This window comes from Grammomys surdaster, unplaced genomic scaffold (assembly GCF_004785775.1).
Source record: "Grammomys surdaster isolate TR1022 unplaced genomic scaffold, NIH_TR_1.0 136, whole genome shotgun sequence".
Lineage (NCBI taxonomy): Eukaryota > Metazoa > Chordata > Mammalia > Rodentia > Muridae > Grammomys > Grammomys surdaster.
Window position 1 is genome coordinate 14,118,631 of NW_021604594.1, and position 24,269 is coordinate 14,142,899.

The following is a 24,269-nucleotide window of genomic DNA, read 5'->3' on the forward strand; positions in this document are numbered from 1 at the left end:
ACCACCACCACCACCACCACCACCACCACCACCACCACCACCACCACAGAAAAGAGTATTATAGCCAATTTCAGAAAACAAGCTGAAGTACAATGAAGACTGATAACTCTATTTCTATCATGAAACAATTGTATGTCTGATTTTTAAAGTTAAATTTAAAATGAAATAAAGAAGTTGGCTAAGAGCATTGGGGCAGTCTACATGCACCACTTAAAACACCATAGAAGCTAAAATCAAAATCCATCCAGGCTCACTTCACAGTCCTGCCACAGGCGTCACTCCTGGACGCTCAGGGCCTCGACTTGGCTGGTGCACAGCACTGTCTTGTCTTCCTTGGCAGCTGTGCTCCTGATGTCCTGGGCCAATGTCAGGACTTGGCAGCGGCAGAAAGTGCATCCCGACCTAACTCTCATGGGTGGCACTGCCAAGTCAGGAACAATCTAGACAGAAATATGTCACAGACTTGGTAATGAGCTTTCTTTCCTACAGGACTGGGACAAGAGCAGACTGGGGAAGATTATGAAGAGTGTGGTGGTCTGAATAAGAATGATCCCCGTAGGCTCATAGATTTGAGTGTGTAATCACCAGGGAGTGGAGCTGTTTGAAAGGCTCATGAGGATTAGGAGACCTGGCCTTGTTGGAGTGGGTGTGGCCTTGTCAAAGTGGGCATGACCTTGTCAGAGTGGGCGTGGCCTTGTTGGAGGAGAAAAGTGTGTCTCTGGGGAGTAGGCTTTGAGGTTTTAAAAAACCCTTGCAAGGCTCAGTCTCTGTCTCTCTGTCTTTGTGTCATTTCTCTCTATCTCTCTGTCTCTGTGTCTCTCTCTATTTCTCTGTCTCTCTTTATTTCTCTGTCTCTCTCTATCTCTCTGTGTCTCTGTCCCTCTCTTTCTGTCTCTCTCTCTCTCTCTCTCTCTCTCTCTCTCTCTCTCTCTCTCTCTTTTTCTCTGTCTGCAAATCAGGATGCAGCTCTCAGTCACTGCTGTCTCCCATGCTCACTACAATGCTCCCCACTATGATGATAACAGACTCTGAAAACTGTAAACCAACCCCCAAGTTTTTAAAATAAGAGTTGCCTTGGTCATGGTGTCTCTTCGGAGCAATGGAACACTAATTAAGGCAGGGAGCTTTGTGGGCTCTGCAGTGGTGGCCTGGCAGATGCTCTCATCGCTTTCAGTCACCTACTGTCAGCGGGCCTCTCTTCCTCCAGCCTCTACCACAGTCAGATTTCACTATGAGCTCTGGGCGAGGAGGGAGGGCTGGCCACTTTTTTGAACTCTGTCTCTTCATCCCTCAAACTTCTTATTCAATGTAGACTAATAAGAAATTCTTGACTCTTGGCCGGGACACTTTTAGAGAGCCCAGTTTTGGACAGAGGCCTCAGCAAAGATTAACTGCAAAGACAGCAGTTAGCTTTGGAGCACTCTGTTATATTCGCAAAATGAATGCAAACAACCCTCTTGGAGCACATGAGGCTTTGGATGACCAGGAATGTGACTGTCACTCACTGACACTCAGGCTTCAGACTGACTAGCATTTCTGGTGCCTGACAAGATTAATAAAGAATTTCGGAGTGATCTAATTGAGAGGAAGAAATTTAGACAAAGTTGAAATTAGTTTGACATAAGCGAAACATCCAAAGGTGTGATCACTTTCCTAGTTACTTTTAGTGGATAATTGTTTTGCTTTTTTCTACTTTTTTTCTTTTCTTTTGGTTTTTCGAGACAGGGTTTCTCTGTGTAGCCCTGGCTGTCCTGGAACTCACTCTGTAGACCAGGCTGGCCTTGAACTCAGAAATCCGCCTGCCTCTGCCTCCCAAGTGCTGGGATTAAAGGTGCGCGCCACCACCACCCGGCTGGATAATTGTTTTTCTAAAATTTCTTTTTATTATATGTCACAAAATTACTAGACTGCAAATCAGGAAACGGTCTATTAGAAACAAACAACACAGGGCTTTGGAAACAATTTGAGCATTGCCCAGGACAGGTTCTGGCATGTAGAAAGTGTCAATAATAATTTCAAAAATAAGCATATGATTAAACAAGGAGAAGAAGAAATGCCCAAGAAATACATCTTTATGTAGTAAAAATTAGTTTGAGTTTACACATGTCCCTGTCAATCCTATTAAATATTTGACAAAGTGGTGGGTGCATGTCTCTTTCTAAAAGCACTGTGTATATCTGAGCAATGTATAAGCACATGTGGACCAGTTGGAAACAGTCTTGGACTCTTTGGCTAAGGGCTGTGTCCAAATTCCAACTTTAAAGACTGTTTTGGTGGCTGCTCTAGAGCTCCAGACTGAGCACTCAGGGTTTACTCCCTGCCCCTAACCCACCAGGGCTTTTCTGGAACTGTGGTGTCATTCCCCGAGTCAGAAGGAAAGCTGATGGGCACTGGTGTTGTCTTAGAAATGGTAAAGGTCACAGAATTTCTTTTTGTCTTTCCCAAAACCAGGTTGAAATAATGGGCCATCAAAGACAGAGACTTACCCAGGCATAATGGCTATAATCGCAGCACTTAGGAGGCAGAGGCTTGTGGGTATCTATGAGCTGGAGGCCACCTCCCATATCAAAATAAAAGGCAAAGAGAAACAAGCAACAACAGGAGTAAAAGGAAACCACTTGCATCTGTAACCGCATGTTTTATGAGTACGTGCTTATTACTCTCCCCTTGTTGTGACCCATACCTGCAACAAGCATCTTGAGAAGGAAGGCTTCATTGCAGCTTGCAGTTTGACCATCGGTCTGGTGGGGAAGTCATGCATGATGGCTGGAGTGTGCTGCGCCTGCTCACACTGTATTCACAGTCAGGAAGCAGAGCTGATGCTTAGCTTGCTTTGCCTTTCTTATTTAACCCCAGTCCATAAACTGCTGATGCCCACTCCCAGGGGACCTTGCCTCTTCAGCTAAACCTTTCAGGAAATGTCCTCCTACACACTACGAGGTGTGTTTCCTGGTGATTCCAAACCTAGTCAAATTGATTATCAGCATTCATCAGCAAGGCTTTATATCTAAATTTCAAGAGACTTTAAGTTTGTCCCAACATGTTTTAGCATCTGTGTCTTTTTCTCACTCCAGTAGTTTCCTTTCCTCCTTGCTTCCACTGTATTCCATCACAGCTTTGGATGCACAAGAAACTTGTCCAGGAGGTTGAGGATGTGGCTTAGTGGTAAAGCCTCGGCAAGTGTGAAGTCTGAGTTTAATCCTCAGTGACCATGAACTGTGATCCCAGACCGTTTAAAATCTGCCACAGGCATGGAAACAGCTAGAACACAAGGCAGGATGAAAGGAATACTATCTACAGAGTCACAGAATAGAGATCATCATGGACCATGAGGAACACAGAGGATTCCGGCAAAGGGTAGAGGGGACAACACAAACAAAGCCATGTAAGAAAGAATACACTAGGCATATCCACAGAGCAGAGAATAGCTCCGGGATTCTGACCCACAGAAGGAGAAAGAGGTACCAGTGAACATCAGGGCCAGAAAGGGAGACCGGCATAAGAACATAGGAAGTCTTCAAAGACATGTCAAGAGTTGACACTAGGGGCTGGGGAAACCATGAAGAGTGGAGAAAGGGAATGGTATGACCAGCTGCACTTTAGAAATGAATCTTAGACTTCTGTGCATAAGAGAGGGAGGAGAAAGGAGCCAGGGAAACCACTCGGGGTAGATGTCATATTTATGAGTATAAGGAGAAAATAAAAGTGATGGTGATTGACCCAAGATCCAGCTGTTTAGATGGGAAGGAAGAGACAGCTGTGAGAAAGTACTTAAGAGCCATTTCTAAAGGTCAAATTTGCAACTTTCTAGGAAGTCTGACTTTGAGGAGTATGTTTCTGAAGACTAGAAAGATAACTGTAATGCAGTAAGTCTCTTTTATGCCACTGGTTAGTAATGCAGCATGTGTTTGTTCTTGAACTACCCCACTACAACTCAGTGTCTTACAGTAAGAACTAGATTTCTCCATCAGCCACTCATACTTGAGTACTTCTGTAGAAATGGCAAGTCCCCATAGCCTCTGAGCACCCTTTACTGTGAGCCAGGCTGTGAGCAGTGCCCTTTGCTGGCTCACTGGTTCCCACACAGCCCTCCTGCATGTAGCTGTTGCCCCTCTCAGTTTACACACGTGGATACTGCTATAGAGCTGTTGTGTGTGATACTTAATTTCCATTTCCAATGAGACTGGATTAAAAGATACAGAAGGCATTAGTAAGTGCATGCTGGGGCATGCCCTTAAGGGAGTTTCCAGGGAGGTTTAGCTAGACAGAAAAGAGCCACCCCCAAAAAAGTGTGGCATCATTATCACCCTGAGCACCAGCATTTGTATCTCTTTGCTTCAGGACTGTGGATTCACTGTGACCTCTTCCCTTATACCCCTGCCTCCATGCCTTCTCACCACCGGGGACTGTTTTATCTAAACTGTGAGCCAATGTAAACACAGTGTCCCTTAAGATGCTCTCCATCAGGAATGTTTTGTTTTCTCTTCTTGAGATAGGGTTTCACCATATAGACAGGGGTAGTCTGGAACTTTCTGTAGACCAGGTTGACCTTGAACCCACTGAGATCTGCCTGCCTCTGTCTCCCAAGTGCTGGGATTAAAAACATGCATTACCACACTTGGCTTTTTAACACAATATGTAAATCCATTTTATCGAGATGATGAGAAAAGTTGCCAAAAGTTATATAATCTGGTTAACATTACACAGATGTGAATGAAGAGGGGTCTGGCTTTAACCTTGTGCTTCTAGCTATTCAACAACACTTAATTTTTTGGGGGGAGGGATTCATGTATTCTGTTTATTTTTAATGCATGGAGGGTATGTGTACCTGTGGATGTATTTATGTAACCCAGAGGACACTTTTCTGTGTCATTCTCAAGAATGCTGTCCACCTCCTGTGAAGCAAGACTTTTCATCGACCTGGAGCTCACCAATTAGTCTAGACAACAGGCAGCAAACCTAGGGACCCTCATGTCTCTGCCTGGTGTTTTTAATGTGGGCTCTGGAAACGAAATGTAAGTCCTCTGCTTGTGAGCCAAGCACGTCAGTGACTAGACTCTGCTATAGCCTAGGGATTGCATGTGTTGTAAAGTAGAACATGGCCCACACTCCTGAGCACTGTCTGTGAGGAAACACTGCATCTGAAGGTCTGTTATTGTGAGCTGTATTATCCACAGGGAAGGCTCTACTCTAGTGTCCACATCCCGTCTGGTCGATAAGAGTGCATGTTTCATGTACACATTCGAATGCACTTCCACTTCAGATTACATTGCATCTTCACTGACTGAAAGACGGGCAAAGAAGAATTTTGGAGTGAGCTGAGAGACAACTACACCTTCCATCCAAGCGGATCACGCTGACATTGGGTCTAACAACTGTATTTGAAGTAGTGAGCTTTCTTTTCTTTTTCTTTCTTGTTTTTAAATTTTATTTTATTATTTTTATCTTAAGTGAATGGGTGTTTTGCAGCATGCATGTGTATGTGCAGCATGTGTGGGCCTAGTGCTCATGAAGGTCAGAACATGTCATCAGGCTCCTTGGAACTGGAGTTATAGATGACAGTGAGCAGGGGTCAAACTCAAGAGCTCTGGAAGAGCAATCCGTGTTCTAACCTGCTGAGGCCTCGCTCTGGTCCCAAGATTTGTTTCCCCTTGAACTAGGGCTATATCTGTTCATAAATATTTTCTACAATCATGTTCTATACTATATCTTCCAGAAGCAATGATTCTAGCCTGAAACTGACTTCTACCATATTGAATAGCAAGGAGTTTTGAAAATGAACCAGAACTCATTGGCACCAAAGACAAACCGTGAGACATCTTTTCCTAGGTGGATGGCTTTGCTACCCAGAGTGCAGAAGTATTCTCCAAGTTCATATTCATTGCTAAGCCAGAGATTTTGATCTAGAAGGACTGATTCTGCTATAATCTAGATATCTCTTTATCTTTCCTTTAGCAGAAGAAGTTTTGGAACAGTTTTATAATTTGAGGATTTTACAAGGGAATGTGGCCCTTGATATTCATTTAAACACACGAGCAGGAGGCAACCTGCTATCACTTACGTATACATTTGGCTGTTTGAGGCAGAGTCTCCATGTAGCCCATGCTGGTTCCCGACTTGCTGAGTATCCAAGGCTAGTCATGAATCCTAATCTTCCTGCCTCTACCTCCTAAGTGCTGGGATTGTGCCACCATGCCCATCTTAAAACTGCTACTTTTAAATATAAACATTGTTCCCAGCCTTTATGGCTTCCTGTTAACACTACATAGTCTCACTAATTGAATTCTGACTTTAGATAGGGCTGCACAGTGACTCACTAGGACATATACCAGCATACAAATGGTCCAAGTATGTGCATTCCGAATGTCTTCCTTACCAGGTTTGAGAGAGTCTTCACAGGGGCTCGGTCTTTGGTGAGCTGAGGCAGCGTGACACACCCGAGAAGACGACACATCGGGTCCAGCAACTGAGAGCTGCCAAAAGATCCAGTGAGAGAAAGACCATTTTTATCCTCTGATGAAGTAGTCTTGAGGACATGCTTTCCATTAAGCTGAGGGACCTTTGTATTGATGATACTTGTATGCTCCCTAGGTCTTGTATAGAACTGAGTGACAGCTCTTCCCTGGGGCAATTAGGAGCCAAGGTGTAGTACATTCTGCCCCATGCATTTGCTTCTTCCTCTGCACCCAACCCCTTCTTCAATCACTTACAATGCAGGACAGAAAGAAAAAAAAAAACACAGGCATGTGCTAATTCTCATCTTTACTTAATTTTTATCCTTAGGAGAGAAACAAAGAAAACCTATAGGAAGGTATTAATCTGCCATTTCTAAGCACATCGTCCAAAGGACTTTTTTTTTTTAATCTTACATATGCTCAGCAGAGTTACTGGCAAAAACTGTACATTTTCTTCATTTCACCCTTTCAACATCAAATAGGAGGCAGCAAAAATTGGATCAGACTTCAAAGCCTGCTGTGGGCTCCAAGTCACAGAGAGACGCCTCCATTTCACATGCTGAATTCAAGCAGGGTATCAAAGTGCTACCAGAGAACCTCGGGTCCTCTCTCAGAGAGAGGCTCCGGCAGCTGCAGAGTGGAGCACTCAGCACATCACCTCGGGGAGCAGCCAGCGTTTATTCTCAGCAGCAAATTGCCAGGCTTTTGATTCTTTCTTCACTGTCCCTCCCTGTCCCTCCGCTGAACCAGGGTTCTTTAGCTGGGCTTTTGTCTCAAAAACTTCAAAATATCACTACAAGTTTCATGTTTGGATGGCTGGGCCAGGCAGTCACAGACAGGCTCCACGCCCATGGACTTGGACCGCAGAATGCCCATGGACTGAGATGAGACTGAAGGAAGGGTACCAGGTTACCTCAGCAACAGCATGTCCAGCTGCCTTATCTGCATGTCCTAAGGTGGCATCACAGCTTGTTGGGGAGCTGTGGGCTTGTAGATGCCTAAAAGGACAATAAAAATTATAATTCTTAAAAAGCCTGAAAATTACAATAAAGACTAACAGAATTGCTGTTGAAAACAAAACAAAACAAAGCCCACATTGTTTTCCTCTCCAAAAAGGTATACAAACTCATCCCTCTGCTTCTGTTGCATCCTGTGCCAGTCACTGATTAAAAAGATTTTCTGTTCATGTAGAGAAATGTGTCTTTCTGGTATTGTCTCTGTGTATTCCATCAGATCCACGCCTATGTGAGGTCTTAAGACCTGGAAACTGCCCCCTTTAAAGTTGTGTGGGTTCCTGAGCAATGTCAGGTTTCCAGAGTCTTTACCAAGTAGGTGTAAGGCTGTTCTTTCTGCTCTGTGCATTTACCACATTCCATATTCAAGAGGTGCAAGTGTAGTCTGTGGTCAGTTAGCTAGGGAAGGTCAGGAGGAACATGGCAGAAGTGTCTCCTTGCTACAGGGTGTTTCATCAGTCACAGTGCACACTGGACCTCTAAAGCAGAGGTAGGACTGATTACAATGTCTGAAGTTACCAGACCAAGAACTTATTAACATCTAGTGAACTATTAAATTTTCATAGGAAATAAGTTTGGCGCAACTGAATGTAGCCAAAAGCACAAAGCAAGGTCAAGAAAGCATCTTTCAGCTAGGCTTGGAGGCACATGAATGTAAGCCCGCATTCAGGAGGAAGAGGCAAGAGGGATACTCCAAATTGGAAGCCAGCCAGGTCTCTCCTGTCCTTCTCCCTATCCCTGGCCCCCCTCCCTCTCCTTCTCCCCCATCTCTCTCATGAACATGACTGTGTATACAGAGAGAGAAAGAGAGAGAGAGAGAGAGAGAGAGAGAGAGAGAGAGAGAGAAGTGTGATTCTGGGTACATTTCAGGTATCCTGGGTCAGAGCTTTCCTCAGCTATAAAGTGAGGGAAGTGAGGTAAACTGGTTTAAGGTTACCCCCAGTGCTACATTTTAAGTCTTATTCATTATTTAAACTGATTAATTCATTTCTATGTGTGGACCATTCATGAATTCATCTCAGAGGAGGTTATATGTAGAATACCCACTTAAAAGACATCAGGCCTGGGGAGAAGGGACTGCCGTTACTTAGTGTCAGGTGTCTCCCAGATGGAAGGTTCAGAGTGGCTGCCTTCCACCCACCTCAGTGCCTGGGACACAGTAAGTATTTAGTAATTGTTAGACACGCTGGTAAATCCTGAAATGCTAGGTCACACAGGTCAGAAAAAAATACAGTACATTTAAATTAGCTAACATTTCTATTTGAATTCTGACTTTAAAAACGGTCTTGAATATCTAGCAAGATCTTCACAACCATCTAAGCTAAGCATTTCCACTGTCCCTCGCCTAGAGCGCTGAGGAGGAAGCAAGGTTCAGAAAGGGAAGAGTTTTCCCCAGGTACCCTGGTGAACACCCAGCACTTCCTAGACACTGTTGACCCATGTTCTTCTGGCTCCAAGTCCTCTGCTCTCCCTCTGGGCCCAGTGTGCCCTCAATGCCCTCTGGGTACGAGACTCACTCTTGTCTAGTCCAAGTTAATCCCGATGACTGTGGGACTCTTAAGGTTGTGCACCCTCTACTTTCCTTCAGAGTGCTAGTGAGCTTCAGGAAAAATCTAGGAAGAGGGTGTGGTGCTAGGATTCCTGTCCTGCCTCTGCTTCTTAACCTTTCCTGCCCCAGCATGGAAATCTGTCCTGAGCACTTGTCTAACTCACAGGGCCTTTCAGAAGTCAGAGACCAGTGCAGTTGTCTCCTGAGTCTCCCTGGGGCCAGCTGATCAATGGACTTTCCCACCTTCAAGCCTCTGGGACTCTAAGGCACTTAATGCAATGTTTACACTGTTTCTTGACTTGAAAAAGGAGGAGCATGGGAGGAAGTACTGTTCCCAGAGAGGTACACTGGAAAGTACTTGACTGAACAACACTAAGCGGTTTTCTTCCCAGAGATTCTAATATGCACAATGAAATTCTGAGAGGGAGAAAGCAAGATTACTCTTCCCAAGACATTATCAACTGACCCAGCTCCCACGCATTGTGTAATAACATTGTAACAATAAGAGAAACCCTATTAAGAAAAAATTCCAAAGTGTATCTCTTTTTTTTCACATCTGCATTTGGTGTGTGTGTGTGTGTGTGTGTGTGTGTGTGTGTGTGATGTGCACTTGTGTGCATGTGTGTATGACTTTGGGTGTCTCTTTTAATTGCATTTCACCTTATATATCGAGGCAGAGTCTCTCGCTAAACCTAGAGGCTGTCAATTTTGGCTAGCCTAGCTAGCCAGCCTGCCTGGGTATTCATTCCCTGTCTCTTCTTGCTGAATGCTATACAAGTGGCCACCACATATGTGCATTTATGTGTGGAAATCCAAACGCCATTCCTCATGCTTGCATAGGAAGGACTTTATCCACTGAGCCATCTTCTTGGTCACCACATTGCTCTTTCAAAGAATGGGGCGAGTCAGAGCTGTGTAATAGCTTGGTCAGTAAAGTGTTTGCTCTTCAAGCAGCAAGTCCTGAGCTTGATCCAGGCGTGGATGTAAGTGTGCACCTGTAATCTCTGTGCTAGAAAGGAAGAGGCTGGAGGATTCCATGGAGCTTGCTGGCCAGGTGAATTGGTAGTGAGCTCCCAGTTCAATGAGAGACCCTGCCTCAAATCATAAGGTGGATGGGGCTGGAGACATGGCTCAGTCGTTCAGAGCACTTGCTTCCTTTCCAGAGGACCTGGTTTCAATTCCCAGCACCCACATGGTGGCTCACAAATATCTCTAACTCTAATTCCAAGGGGTTTGACATCCTCTTCTGGCCTCTGTGGTATACACCCATATTTACAAGTAAAGACACGTTGGATAAATAAATAAACCTTAATTTTAAAAAGATGGAGAAGAGGTTAAAGGAGAGGTTAATTTCTGGCCTCGCTACACATGTACACACATGCACACATACATGAACAAGTACACAGCACACAAGTTAACTAAGAAATACAAATGAACGGGGCAAGCTAATTTCCTTTGGAAATTTCAATGTTTTAACTCCATCATGGAAATTTTCAGTAGCTTGTTTCTTTCATTTTTTTATGTTTGTATTTGCGTGCATATATGTTTGTGAACACGTGTCTTACCTCTCTATTGCTACGATAAAACACACTAGGTTGGATCCTAGCTTGGACAAACTTGTACAAAGGACATTCTCGGAAAAACTAGAAAAGGTTGACTATTAGATAACTAACAAGAGGTTATTCATTTTAAAAGTATGATTTTTGTTTCTCTTGCCTGCTTACATAAGTAGTATCTGTGTACATGTGTTTACATGTTCACATGGGTGTGGGCGAGTGTGTGTGGAGGCCAGTGGTTCTCAGTTGGTGTCTTTCTTGACCATTCTTCACTGTATTTACTGAACCAAGGTCTCTCACTCGCTCTCACCTGGAGCAGGCTAATTTGGTGAGCCCAGCCAGTCTATTTGCTCCATGGCTCCCCGTCTCTCTGCCTTGTGAATACTATCTAGGGTTACAGAAGAACCATCAGGCCTGCCTACCTGAGGTTTCTGTGAGTTCTAGAGGTTGGAATCCTTCATCACATTTGCACAGGAAGCCTTTATCCATCCACTTAGTCACCTCCCCAGCTATGTGACACTGCCTTGTGGGTCTGCACCCAAACAAAACACACACACACACACACACACACACACACACACACACACACACACACACAGTCTTCAATCTCTGTGAGCATTCACAAATCAATGAAGCTCTATCCTTCAGCACACATATTCAGGGCACTTGGACCTCTCAGAAACATGACTAGCATCTCCTGCAGATGCCTCCAGGCTCAGCTGCTTGATCCAGCTGGTGCATTTAAGTGTGTGAGCTAGCGGAGATAGAAAACCCCAGCTACCACTGAAAACCCTTCTTCTGGGAATCTGCCTTGGAATAGGGAAAAAAACCCAAAGAGGCTGGTGTCTAGTTCTCTCCTGTGACAGATGAGAGGCAGTATAGAGGTTGGCTCTCTGCACACTCTCCTCAGAGTGCCCAGCATCTTTCTTCTGCAGCGAAGATCGGGAAGCCAGCTGGCTCTGTCATGCTGTACTGGTAACACAGTGGGAAGTCACTGTGGGCTAGGGTCTCAGCCTCAGCTTCACAGGCTCTGAAATTCAATTTGTCAGTTCACTGAGGAATAATGGAAAGGAGGTAATGGAGTTACCCTAACCAAACCGTATGGAGTCATATTTGAAAAGCAGGACGCTGGGGGTGTGATTTTTGCAAGGGGCAGCAAATTGGACCCTATCTGTTCCCTCACTAGCTGCTCACTATAGTCTGGAGACTAAAGGTTAGAAAGGCAATCTTGGAGGGTGAGGCTCATCTTTACCCTGTCTGACAGCTGGCCTTTTCTGTAACAGGGTTAGCCTCTGTCACTGTCTTTTTTTAAGATGAGAGTGAAGACACAGCAGCTGCCTGTTGAGTCTCTGTTTCCTAAGCTTCATTTGAACTGCCTCTTTGTGTACTTTTTATTCATTTTGATTAAAGCTACGTCTTATCTTGAATCAATTACAGCTTATTGGTGCCTAAACAAATTAAGACACGGATTAGTGCTACACACTTGAAAGCATATGCTAGTTCCAAAGCAGGGCAGGTTGTAGCCACTTCCTCACAGGTTGGGTTCCGTTAGCTTCTTAGTGACTCGTAGGGAATCATTTCTGTCAAGCTTGTTTCTCACATAGGAGCCCTGGAAAGAAGGTTAATCAGCAAAGCTAGCAAACTGCCCCTGTTCCTTTGATGACATGGGACAAAACAGTCTTATAGTAAGAGATCCATTTCCTGCAGCCAAGGAGCAGCTATTGAACAACCCTGCAGACAAGATGTTCCAAGCAGAATGTGATAGTCCTCTGTGACCCTCGAGGAACACAGGTTTCAGATACACACACACACACACACACACACACACACACACCATACAGCTTTCTTTATGGAGGGTATACCAGAAGAAGGAAGAAATTGGAAGTTGTTCCAATATAAGTCACGACGGTAAATAAAGATACGTAAGAGGTGATATCAGGGACTCCGTCCTTTGTTGAAGACCCTGTGCTGACTTGAGACTGGCAAGTCTCATGTGAATTAGAGCTAGGTGTGTGGAGCCTCTCAAGGCTTCAAGGCTTCTCTCTCTCTCTCTCTCTCTCTCTCTCTCTCTCTCTCTCTCTCTTTCTCTCTCTCTCTTTCTCTCTTTTCTGTAGGTGTGGCATATGTGAAGGTGTATGTGCCTGTGTGGGTGTGTCAGAACACAGTTCAAAAATAGGGTCCTGTGAGAATTCTGAGAGCTTGTAAGAAATCTCCAAGAAAACAAAAGTCTTGTAACCTCAGTTTCTTCGAAACACCAACTTGTTCTTAGAATGTGTTTGCGTGCTCTTCCTAGGTGTGCCAGACAGGAGTGCGTTTACTTCAGCTGTTGTTATTCATGTGCCTCTATGGAAAAAATACTTTTGCCACGTGTCATTCCTTGTGATTGTACACTTTACTCAGGTGACGCTTCCTAACCCCAAGAGTATAAATTGTTAGATGCTCTGAATAAAGTTGACTGTTGCACAAGACTCTAGTCTGACCCATTTTTAGGCCCTGCTCTCCCAGGGTTCATACTGCCAACTATAGAGGTAAATGTGCATGCACAGAGGCCAAGGGAAGACGTCAGTTTCCCTACTCTACCTTCCTCCCCCTTATTCCTCTGAGTCAAGATCTCTCACTGATCTTGTAGCTAGGCTGACAGCAGGGAAGCCTCAGTGACCCTCATGTCTCTGGCCCCCAGAGTGCTAGAATCACAGGCATGCATAGTCATGCCTGGCTTTTTATGTGAGCACTGGCATCTGAACTTAGGTCTTCGTTCTTGTATAGCAAGCTCTCTTACCCACTTAGCCATCTTTCCAGCTCTATTACTTAGTTCTGATAAGGAATAAAGAACTCTCCAAGGGTTGAGGGTACAATGCAGAGGGCACTGCAGCATCTCCAGCGCTGCCCCAACTCTTCCCTGATCTGGTCCAGGTGTTGTCGCCTATTTTTACCTTATACGCTCTTTAGCTTTGAACACACAGAGTAGAAGGTGTTAAAATGTTCTTTAAAGGACAGACTATTGGATTAAGTTCACAAGAATCTAAGTGCGCGCATTAATGAATCTTTCATCGCAAAAATCAAAAAGCTAATGTGTGCAGCACATTTTACTTTTCTATTCATTACTACCATTACCAGCACCAGTAGGCACCTGCTAAGGCCCAGTGAAATCTCTCAGGTTGGAGTCATATTTGCTGCTTATGAATGCTGTCACCTCTCATGCCCATCTGTGGCTCCAGAGTAAGCAATCCTGAGAAGTTTTCGGTCTCCAATTCCAACCTCTCTGCTTTTTCCACTCTTAGTGGAGCTGCAGGCCCCCATTTCTATTCTATATTGAATACACAGACCATGAAAACATGGTTCTGTAGATGATTTGCCTGGTTCATATTCAGATGGACTGAGGGTCTGTGCCATACCTGGAGAGGAAAGCATCTGGGAGTCTGATCAAGGGAGAAGCACAAAGGTTAGTAGGTACCATGACCTGGTTAACTTCCATGGTCAATTTAATTAGATTAGCCTAGGGCATTAAGGAGGTACCTTATTAATGGGTCTGTGGTTGGGGGAACTTTTCCAAAGATGATTAGCTGAGGAGAGAAGACTTGCCCTGAATGTGGGAGACACCACCCCATGGGACCCAAACCAAATAAGCAAAGACTAAAAAGGAAAAACCCTGCTGGGTGCCAGCATCCTGGTTTCTACTCCATTGCGTCTCTGCTGTGATGGCCTGCATCTTCTGATTGGAAAGCCAAGGTAAACCCTTCCTCTTTTAAGAGCTTGTCACAGCAATGAGCAGAGTGACTACTACCAGAATCCCCTTGCCTTGTGAACTTTCAGCTCTTCTAACTGGAGAGTCTACCAGTTCTGGCGTTATTTGTTAGCTGAGGGACAGGTTATGCATCTCCAGGTATCCAAATCTCTACAATTGCTAATCTATCAATTAATTGAAAATGTATCAATGTCTTTCCTCACTAAAATAAATGACTAAAAGACCTAGCAGCAAAATATTTCCAATTTCTCCTCTTTACTGATCAAGACTATTTTCATGATGAAAAGTGATGCATACTCCTTTGGTACTCTTTCATATGCATGTACCAAGGAAGAAGATGATACAGGTGAGTGTAATCTTCATATCTAGCTAAAATTAGCATCCTGATGTATATCCTTTCAGATACGTTTCTACTCATTTAATATCTATTTTAAAAACTAGTGACTATTTTTTTCAATGACATAGCAGCATTTTAGGCTTCTTTTGATAATTCAGAGCATACATTTATATATTATAACTATATAATACCATCATATTTATGGTTGTATAATGTTCCATTGATTGATTAGCATAAGTGACTATATAATATGTTTTAAATAGTCAAATTGTGCCCACATTTCTTACACCATCATATTTATTGTTGTACAGTGTTGCATTGAGTGATTAACACAAATGAACTGCATAATCATATATTTTTAAATAATTAAATTGTGTCCATCTCTCACATTATGAATAAGGGACCATTAAATACTCAATGGACATGGTTCTAAGTTCTAATTCATTTAGTTCCCTGGGATAAATGTTTGGTGTGAAGTTCCTGGGCCTAAGGGTGAGAAAATCCCTTTTCTACCAAAAGGGTTTAAAGTACATCATCAGTTTCTCCTCTAAAAAGTAACAAAACTTAGCATCTAGCCACAGATGTATGAAAGGTCCTTTTTCCTATTGTATCTCCAACACTAAACGTTATCAGTCTTTTTAATCTTCACATACTTTTGTCAGAAATGGGTACCTCGATATTTTTCTCACATTTATAAAGAGGAAAATATCATTGTGAACTATAATATATGACATCATGGGACTACGAAGGGCAGACTACAAAAGAAAGGACTTTAACAAGGTGCATTTGGGCAACGGGAACCCAGTAGGATCGTGCCTCACAGCTTGGCTTCTGGTTTTGTTTTTCTCATTTGTTTTGGATACTCAGAACTTTTTATAAAAATATTGAAACACACATCTCATATCCCTCTCAAGTCAGCATTGCTGCCGAATGAGTTGGTTAGATAAATCCTAGTTAAATATGTGGCTATGCGAATGCTCTAAAATAGACTTAGGTTTCTGCTTTAGAACATGGCTCAAAGACTAATTTATCTAAGGCCTCCTGGAGCTAATACATGTTTCATATGCCACTGCTTTAAGTCAGTACCAGTTAGGTCTGTGGACCTATGCTAATTTCCTAAACCCTACCAGGCTTTTAAGGATGGTCATATTTGTTCACCCCATTGCTTTTCTCCAGCTGGGAGCCTACCATGTTGATTTGCTAGCTCTTGTGTTCTTTCTTTTCTGTTCTCCCTGGTCTGCACTACTTTATTGCAGACAGCTGTTGCTGTAAAAGTCTAAGGTGGGAGCAGAAGGGTTTTCTTCCTTCTGATGAAAATGGCTCCTTATCGGACATGTAGTAACCTACTGACAGCCACTCAGAAAGCTATCTTGAGCCATTAGCATCCCAGCCTCCAGGGGAGAAAAGGACTGGAAGCAGGGACAAAGGACACTGTGGCCCAAAAGTTTATGCAGCACTCTCTGCGGGTCACAGCCTGGCAGAACAACAGAGCAAGTCTTCACACAGCATTGGCGTTCAGGGGAGGGCTGGGATGACGTCACTGGAAAACGCAGCAGAGGCAGCAGCGCAGCAGCGCAGCAGAAGCAGCTTCCTTGGTGCCCGGAGAACCGAGGACTTGGTTGCCTCATTCATCCTCACACTCCAGCTGATGATTCAGGTCCCCCATTTCACAGGCTAGGGGGAGGGAACTGGGCTATCTGAGTAAACAGTACAGGTCAGAACCAAATGGAAACCAGATCTGGCTGCCACAGAGCCTGCCTGCACTCTGTCCCCAGCAATGTTTCCTTACTGGACTACCATTACACCGGGGATCTTAGTGAATGTCAAAAGGGGGGCAAGGATGAGGCCTCCAAGCAGCTTCTGTTGTGTCACCTCTGCTTTTCCTTTGAGTAGGTTTTGTCTTCCGAAAGACTTTCACGTGGTTGTTCAGTCCGGTCTTGAACTCCTAGGCACAGGAAACATCCCTGGCTCCACCCACCCCTTGAGTAGCTGGGACTACAGCCACAGGTCTCCTCACCCAGCATGGCGGTGGTAGGGTCTTGAAGTGGCTTATGGGTTGACCTATGTGGAGCCATAGTGTTAGCACATTTAAAACTGAATTAGCACCACGCATGCTGGCACGTGTCTCTCATCCCAGCACTTGGAAGGCAGAGGCAAACAGATCTCTGTGAGTCTGAGGCTTTCCCGATCTTCATAGTGAGTTCTAGACTCGTCAGAAAGTTCTAGACTATATAGAAAGATTCTGTCTAAAAACCAACCAAACCAACCAACCAACAAAACAAACAAAAAAACCCCCAAAAACCAAAACCCAAACCAACGGCACTAGATAGATATTCTCCTGAAGCTCAGCAATGGTGATGGAAAGAATTATGATCCTGAAGAGAGCGAGGCTGGTGAGTTACGGAGAAGGCTGGGGAACTGACGTGGGCTTTCATTGTAACTTTTTGTATTGACTGAGTTTCAAATTTCAACAAGAAAGGCAGGACCATCTGAGCATCACAGCACACCTATTGCTTTGTCTTTGTCTTTCACAGCGCTGTGGACAGGAGCACTGACATACAAACCATCTCTGAATCCTGGAGAAATCTGACACTCCTTTATCTCCCAAGTACTGAAGTATCCATTTCTCAAAAGGGAGGGTGTTCTCTTACCAGAGTGCAGTGACTAAAATCGGAAAATTAAGATTTGTAGCAAGACTCTATGACCCACTTCATAGTGTTCTGATTTCACCAAATATGCCAGAGGCAACTTCTGCAGTAGAAGGAACCCCAGGCCAGGGGTCACATTCGCTTATGTCTCCTTCCAGCTGGGAGTGATCCTTAGCCTTCCTCTCTGTTTCGTTTTGTAGCCCACTGGCCAACCATCTTCCAGCAGACTCCTCTGCTGGGGTCTGTCTGCTGTTTCCTCAGGATTAAATCCAGGTCATGCTCATTTGGCAGAGATCCACAGACAAGACGCAGTTCTGAGGGGCGCATGCGGTCTGGTGGCTCAATCACTGTGATGCTATCATTTGGTCACAGTGGCTTCTGCAAGGTTTCTCTGTGTCCTTCTGCAACTTTCTTGTGGGGATTTAGTCTGATATTATGAAAATAACTTGTTATTCCCTAGTCTCTCACTTTCTGTGTTAGGCAGCCATTCATGATGCTTGCCTAGAGCAGAGATCGTCTCCGTACTTGAAAAATGTAGATATTCAATCGCCAAATCTACATTGATTATTTCACATTTTAATTGCTAAGAAGAATTTCCTTCCACCCTCTCCCCCATTTCCCTCCTACTAATGTGAATTTTTGGATTCTTTTTACTCAATGGGTTTTATTCTTTTTCTTCATCATTCTTTATCTTGAACGTCCTAAATTTAGCACTGGCTTAATATTAAAGGACCTGCAGTACCAACACTGAAGTATACTATCAAGACTTCCATACAGGAAGAATTATGTTGCCAAGGTAACACTAACTACTCCTGTTATTCTTAGGCATGAGTGGTTTCATGTGTCAGATGAGGCGCTCTCTCTCTCTCTCCATATATATATATATACATATATATATATATATATATATATATAAAACGTGTGTGTATGTGTGTATATGTGTGTTTGTATATGAATATATGTGTATATATATATACACATACATACACACAAATACACATACACTCACACACATGCACAGACACACATGTGTGCACACACATGCACATACATACACACATGCACATACACACAAGCACATGCACACATACATGCACAAACATAGACACACACATACACATATGTGTGCACACACATGTGTGCACACACAGATGTACACGTATACACATACAAACAGGCACACAGGCATACACACATATACATAAATACACACGTACACAGTGTATGTTATCTGGTTTACTTTTCATGACTTGGGGAGGAAGCTGTCATGCGAATTGCCTCTTCATAGAAGAATGGGGAAACTGAGGCCCTGAGCAAATGAGTGGATTCAGGAAGTTTTTACTGTCAGAAGATTGTGGGAGTGGCCTCTGGGATTCCATTGTCTGCAGCAACCCCTCAAGTGTATGTGAAAACCCCAGAAAAAAACAAAACTTTGCAAGCGGAAGTGCATGATCCCAGCAGGCAGCTCACCCACAGAGTGCTCTGACCTTTCTATGTGTTTACAGACACAGCATCTGGAAATTGTCTCCAAATCAGTATGACTCCACGGACTTCTCTACCCCTTGCAGGAACCATCCCACCCTGTCAGGAACCCAGCAAGGGAAGCACAGAGAGGGAAACGGTCTGTGTCACTGTCAGAAGCCACAGATCTAGAGAGGCCAGACTTGGTTATGTCACTCTGGAAAGCATGTTTGGCCCCTCTTGATGCACAAAAGCCACACTGATATAACTGATAGGACAGCAGAGTGAGATTCTACTGCTGCTAGCAGCTCTCCAGTTCTTCAGATGCCAGATGAAAACACATCCCTGGGGGCTCCCTGCATCCTCCCTTTGTGCAGCCGCTAGATCTTCCCAAAATACCACTTACAACATCACCCCATTTAATATAAACCTCAGATTCTGCAAGCATGAGCTTAGGGAAAAGAGGAGGCTTTCTGATGGTGAAAATAACTCCAACTACCCTGCCCAGAGAAAGTGCTGTTGGATCTGACAAGAGCAGCCTCGCCCTCCCAGGAGGAACAAACTAAAAATAAAAGGCAACAAGATACTTCCTGCCCATCTGTAAATCCAGTAGGCAAAGAAGATACCTCAACCTGGCAGGGATTAGTGACCGCCAGCTCGGCTCCCTCCACTGGAGAGCAGCCATGTGGTTCTCAGAGCCAACAGCTGCCAGGCAGAAGTCCTCAGATTAACCCATAGGTGGTGTTGAACCACTTCCCATTAAGATATTTGCAAAGCAAACAAAACTGATAGCCCCTCTCTGAGGCCTGGGAGGCAGCCAGGAGGCTGGCTGTGCTTGTTGACACAAAGGGCTCTCTGGGGAGGGGCAGGCAGGAAAGCTACTCCTGCCCACATCTAGACTGTGTGGATCTTGGCCACTAGAATTCTTCTTCTTCGGCTGTTTATTATCTAATTTCCCAATCACAGCACTCACACAAATCTCTGTTTCTCCCAAGTTCTCCACCTCTCTCTTTCCCATTGACATGAAAGGAACAAACCCAGGCCACTCTGTTGGTTCTGATGAAGGGGACAAGCCTGAGCAGTTACTAAGATGCAGAGATCCACTGCCTCCAACAGCTTTCATGGCCAATACTTGCTTAGGACAATACAGGTGCAAACTATCTTGACAGATCTGTGTTCTCACAGGTGAAGACTCAGCTGCCCTGAGTCACAAAAGGACTTTGGGACTAAACACTGATAGTTATTTCCTTTTAACTCAAAGAAGAAAATGAAATAAAGTCAGGAAATGTGCACAGTTAATACGTGGTGGGACACTTACACACAAAGATCATTTTTATATGAAGGGAAAAATGTTATTTCTTGTAACAGCTCATACTTGGGTATCTATTCTTAAATTCTTCAAAATGGACCTGACGTGTGTTTTGGCGGAGCTCCATTCCCAGGCTCCATATGGTGAGGGTCTCGAGGCAGACAAAAGAGACAAGCGTTGGACTGTCAGATTTTGGACCCTCATGGAACGCAGACGAGGAGTTGAGAAGCAGCCAGAACCAAACACTTTTAATCATCTTTGCGATTGCCTTTTAGTGTAGGACTATGACTTTAGAGATGTAGGTGCTAACTGTATGAGGAGAAAGGAAGGATGAAGGGGAGAGGGGGAAAGGGAGGGAGCATGTGCTGGACAGACAGACTTCTTGAAAAATAGTGGGGTCTTTTAATATAAAAGAAGAGCAGCTTTAGATGCTTTTTGTCCACATAGAATTGAATGTGATGTTATTGAAATGCAGTTTTTCTCGGGAGACAAAGAATCCAACTCTGTGGAGCAACTGTGCTGATAGAAAGCACTTTATGGCAGATTAACCTAACCACAAAAGCTCGCCATCCGCCAGACTCCACATAAAGGCCTGGGTGGAACAGGACTGGGACTTCAACATACATAAAGTGGGTCGGAACATTGAAAACTGGGTCTTAGCAAACAGTCCATCTTGGGTGAGGTACCAAGCACAAAGCCTTGACTTTACAGCAGGGAGGTGTGGGGATCAGATCAGAAAGGCCCACGATCCTGTCAAATATACACTCTGACTTCTTCTCTGCTGAAGTTCCTATGTCCCAATCTCTAGGGACTGACTTGAACTTGAGAAATGAATCACAGACATCTGCCTGCCAACAATTGAACGGCTAAAACAAACCACCCACCCCTATGTAAATATCTTTCTAAATGTGGGTTTGTTTTTTAGGTTGCATGGTGGGTCTCTGAGAAGTGGTATGATTTTAATGGCACCTCCTTATGTCATCAGTATTGATGGCTTTTGAAGAACACCAGCTCTTTGCTGTATGAAAAGCTAGTTAGCACGCTGAAGTCAAACCTTAGAGAACCAGGAAGCATGAAAACATAGTAATTCATCAATCAACTACTTAATGCCTGTTCTGGACAAAACTGCCTAAGCCCTAGGTTCTGTGAGTGAAGCAGAAATGCCAGTGTCAGCTCTGGTGCTCACTGTCTCTCCTTGAATAGAGAGATAACGGCTAACACTTTAACCCATGGCATGCTGGGTAGTCCTAAATGTCTATCATGATTATTAGTACATCAGCCATATTGGGTAGGTGAAATTATTTTAAAACATACTTGTCTAAGGTCATGGACACAGCTAGACACAGATCTGGACAGAAACAGTCTAGCTCCAGAGTCAATAGTATGAATTGTCTCCCCTAACTGGCTGAAGCCCCAGGACTCAGAGGGCTGTGTTTCTGTGCAGATGCCAGCCCAGCAGCCAGGGAAGTAAGGAAGACAGCACTGCATCTGCTCCAACACATGACCACTGGAAGATGCTCCATTTTCTAAAAAGCTAGCAGAAATCTAGGGTTTTTTTGTTTCTTTGTTTGTTTGGTTGGTTGTTTTTTTTTTTTTTCAAAATTTTTCTAATTCTGTATGTTAGAAACTAGTCAAAAACTGAAAACACTTTATGAACAATAATAACAACAATAAAATGTCTATCCACCATATCTGAGCCAAATGTTTGGTGTGTACCTTGATACAAATCCTAGGTCACAGGTCCATAGAGGATGCCCAGTTTGCTGCCACTGTTGCTCAGTTAGGAAGTCTCCCAAACCCAGGCCCACATCTGTCTTTGCCATATAGTTTTATTTCTTCACCTCACTCCCACTCACGCTTGGTCTTTTTCTGCTGGACCCTTCACTGTTCCCAGAGTAGTTCCTACAAACTCTCCTTTCTGTCTGGAACGCTCTTCTGCTTGCGTCTGTACTCGGCCCTGGAGGACGGGCCACAGGATGGAGACTCGAAGGGGAAACATCAGCAGGTAAAGAAAGTCCGGGCAGGATAATCCTCTCCAGAAGGATTAGCATGAAGAGACACACAGAAATCGGAAAGTAAAAGACATGTTGAAAAGCTCTCAACAGTTCCAAATATTTGCAAAGGGCCCCTGGTCCCTGGAATCTGGTACTATAAAGAGATTGCTGACATTCTCGACATACACAAATCTTCTAAAAGGGTCCTTTGCAGAGGGATCGCTGATGATTTAGGGTTTGTTGAAATAGTTCCGATAAATATTTATGTACAGTCATAAGCAAATCCACAAGGAAAAATATAATGCAAAACAGATTTCTCCTTGAAGCTCTTTCAGCTGCTGATAAGATTCCTAGCCTCAAAGGTTTTGGAAATAAATGTGACCAATTAACAGTGTAAACATCTCAGGAGTCTAAGAAGACCCTAATGACAAGGCTCTGAAGGTTATGTGTGGGCATGTGGCATGTTGCTAGCCAAGTCCTAGCCCTAATGACAGGAGTGAGTCCAGGGCCTGAAGTCAACCTGGGATTTACCCCTGAGATCAGAACCAGACACAAATGAAGTTTGGCATTCAGGTTAAAGTAGAGAGTAAACATCTGTAATAGATCCTAAAGTTTTGGAAATCTCAACATTTATCTTGGACTATAATTCTAGAGGTGAACCAGAGGGGTCTTGTCCTTCCTACATCAGCTTTAAATGTGAGTATTACTACCACAACTGCTAATACTTCTGTCACCATGACCAACAACTCAACAGCCCTCATCTCTGTGCCTAGCACCGTCCTTGCCCCTTCGTGGAGATTTTCTCTAGCTATTCCAACTGCCTTCCATTCGGCAGTCTAGGATTCTAAAGTTCAGAGAATGGAAGGAACACAGCAACTGTATTAAAGTGTCTAAGTGGCTGAACTAAGATCTGAACCCACGGTTGCTCTCAAAAGTCATTCTTGTTCCAAACTCAAAGAAGGTAACATGCAGGGCTGGAGGGATGGAACAGTGATTAAGAACACTAGCTGTTCTTCCAAAGGTCCTGAGTTCAATTCCCAACAACCATATAGTGGCTCACAACCATCTGTAAAGGAATCTGATGCCCTCTTCTGGTGTGCATGAAGACACTCAAACACATAAAATAAGTACATTAATTTAAAAAAAAAAAAGGTACATGTAGACAGTGTCTACCGTATCATAGGAAACTACTATTTCTTCTTCCTTTCTCCCCCATGTTACCATTTTCCCTCTTCTCTGTAGGTGAATATACCAGCTAGGCCACTGTGTTGGGAAATACGCTGGAGGATTTATTCTCTTCAGTCCTCGGCACTGCCACAGATTCCCAGAATGGACTCTCCACACGGAGTATTTATCGAATGATGAGGCAATCTGTACTTCATGGGCCACGTGAAAATCTGGCCCACAGTTGGCCCTCATGACTACAAGGCTGCTTCTCTGGCTCGTTAATCCTGAGGTCATCCCAGTTGGCTCCCAGCCCCAGAGCTACAAGGGTGACACCCAGAAGAAACATGTGCCCATCTTCCCTCTTCCCCTCTTGTGAGGTGCCAGCTCTCCTCTAGCTGCCTGAATCACAGAGGTTCCAGTCACGCTCAAGTGTCCACACTGAGGCAGCTTCTCTGGGGCATATTAGAGCTGCCATGCAGAACCAGCTGCATCCTCCCTCCACATCTGAGCCCTCGCCTCCTTCCTATGGGTCCCTCTTACATGGCTAGCTGTGGTAGGAAATGGCACATAAAAGCCTCAGAGTTTTGCCATAGACAGGTCAGATTAAATCAAGAGATACTTCCCAGCATTATGATGAGAGGGTCCCTACCATGTGAGCAAGGCTCACAATCCAGAGATACTTTTAATTTTCTCATTCACTGTACACCATCACTGGTTCACACAGAAAACGGAGCCAAGATGCCACACTGCACGTACTAACTCCCTCTTTCAGGCAAGTCTGCCTTCTCTCCTGCTAAACTGACCCACATCATCACACAGGGTGGGAGCACCTCTCCCTTGCGGCTGTAGACTAGCAACTGGGTGCTGGAATGTGCACTGTCAACCCAAGAGTGACAGTTTTATGCCGATCGTGATGATTCCCTCACTGGTAGTGATTTAAGCCATGACAAGTAAAGACACAATGTATCCACAGAAAAAGCCCTGGAGGAATCTTCTGGCATCTGGATCCTCCCGAGGCAGTAAAATTTACCAGCT

General features: G+C 44.2%; 1 protein-coding gene across 1 annotated transcript in view; it reads right to left on the minus strand.

The window, feature by feature from the left end:
* Myo3b (myosin IIIB) overlaps positions 1 to 24,269 on the minus strand; it is a 335,931-nt gene that overhangs the window by 74,879 nt on the left and 236,783 nt on the right. The window contains exons 30-31 of the mRNA XM_028763039.1: positions 7,369 to 7,453; positions 6,377 to 6,473 (exon numbers count right to left, since the gene is read on the minus strand). Of these exons, the coding sequence (XP_028618872.1) occupies positions 6,377 to 6,473; positions 7,369 to 7,453 (182 nt within the window). The remainder of the gene's footprint in view (positions 1 to 6,376; positions 6,474 to 7,368; positions 7,454 to 24,269) is intronic.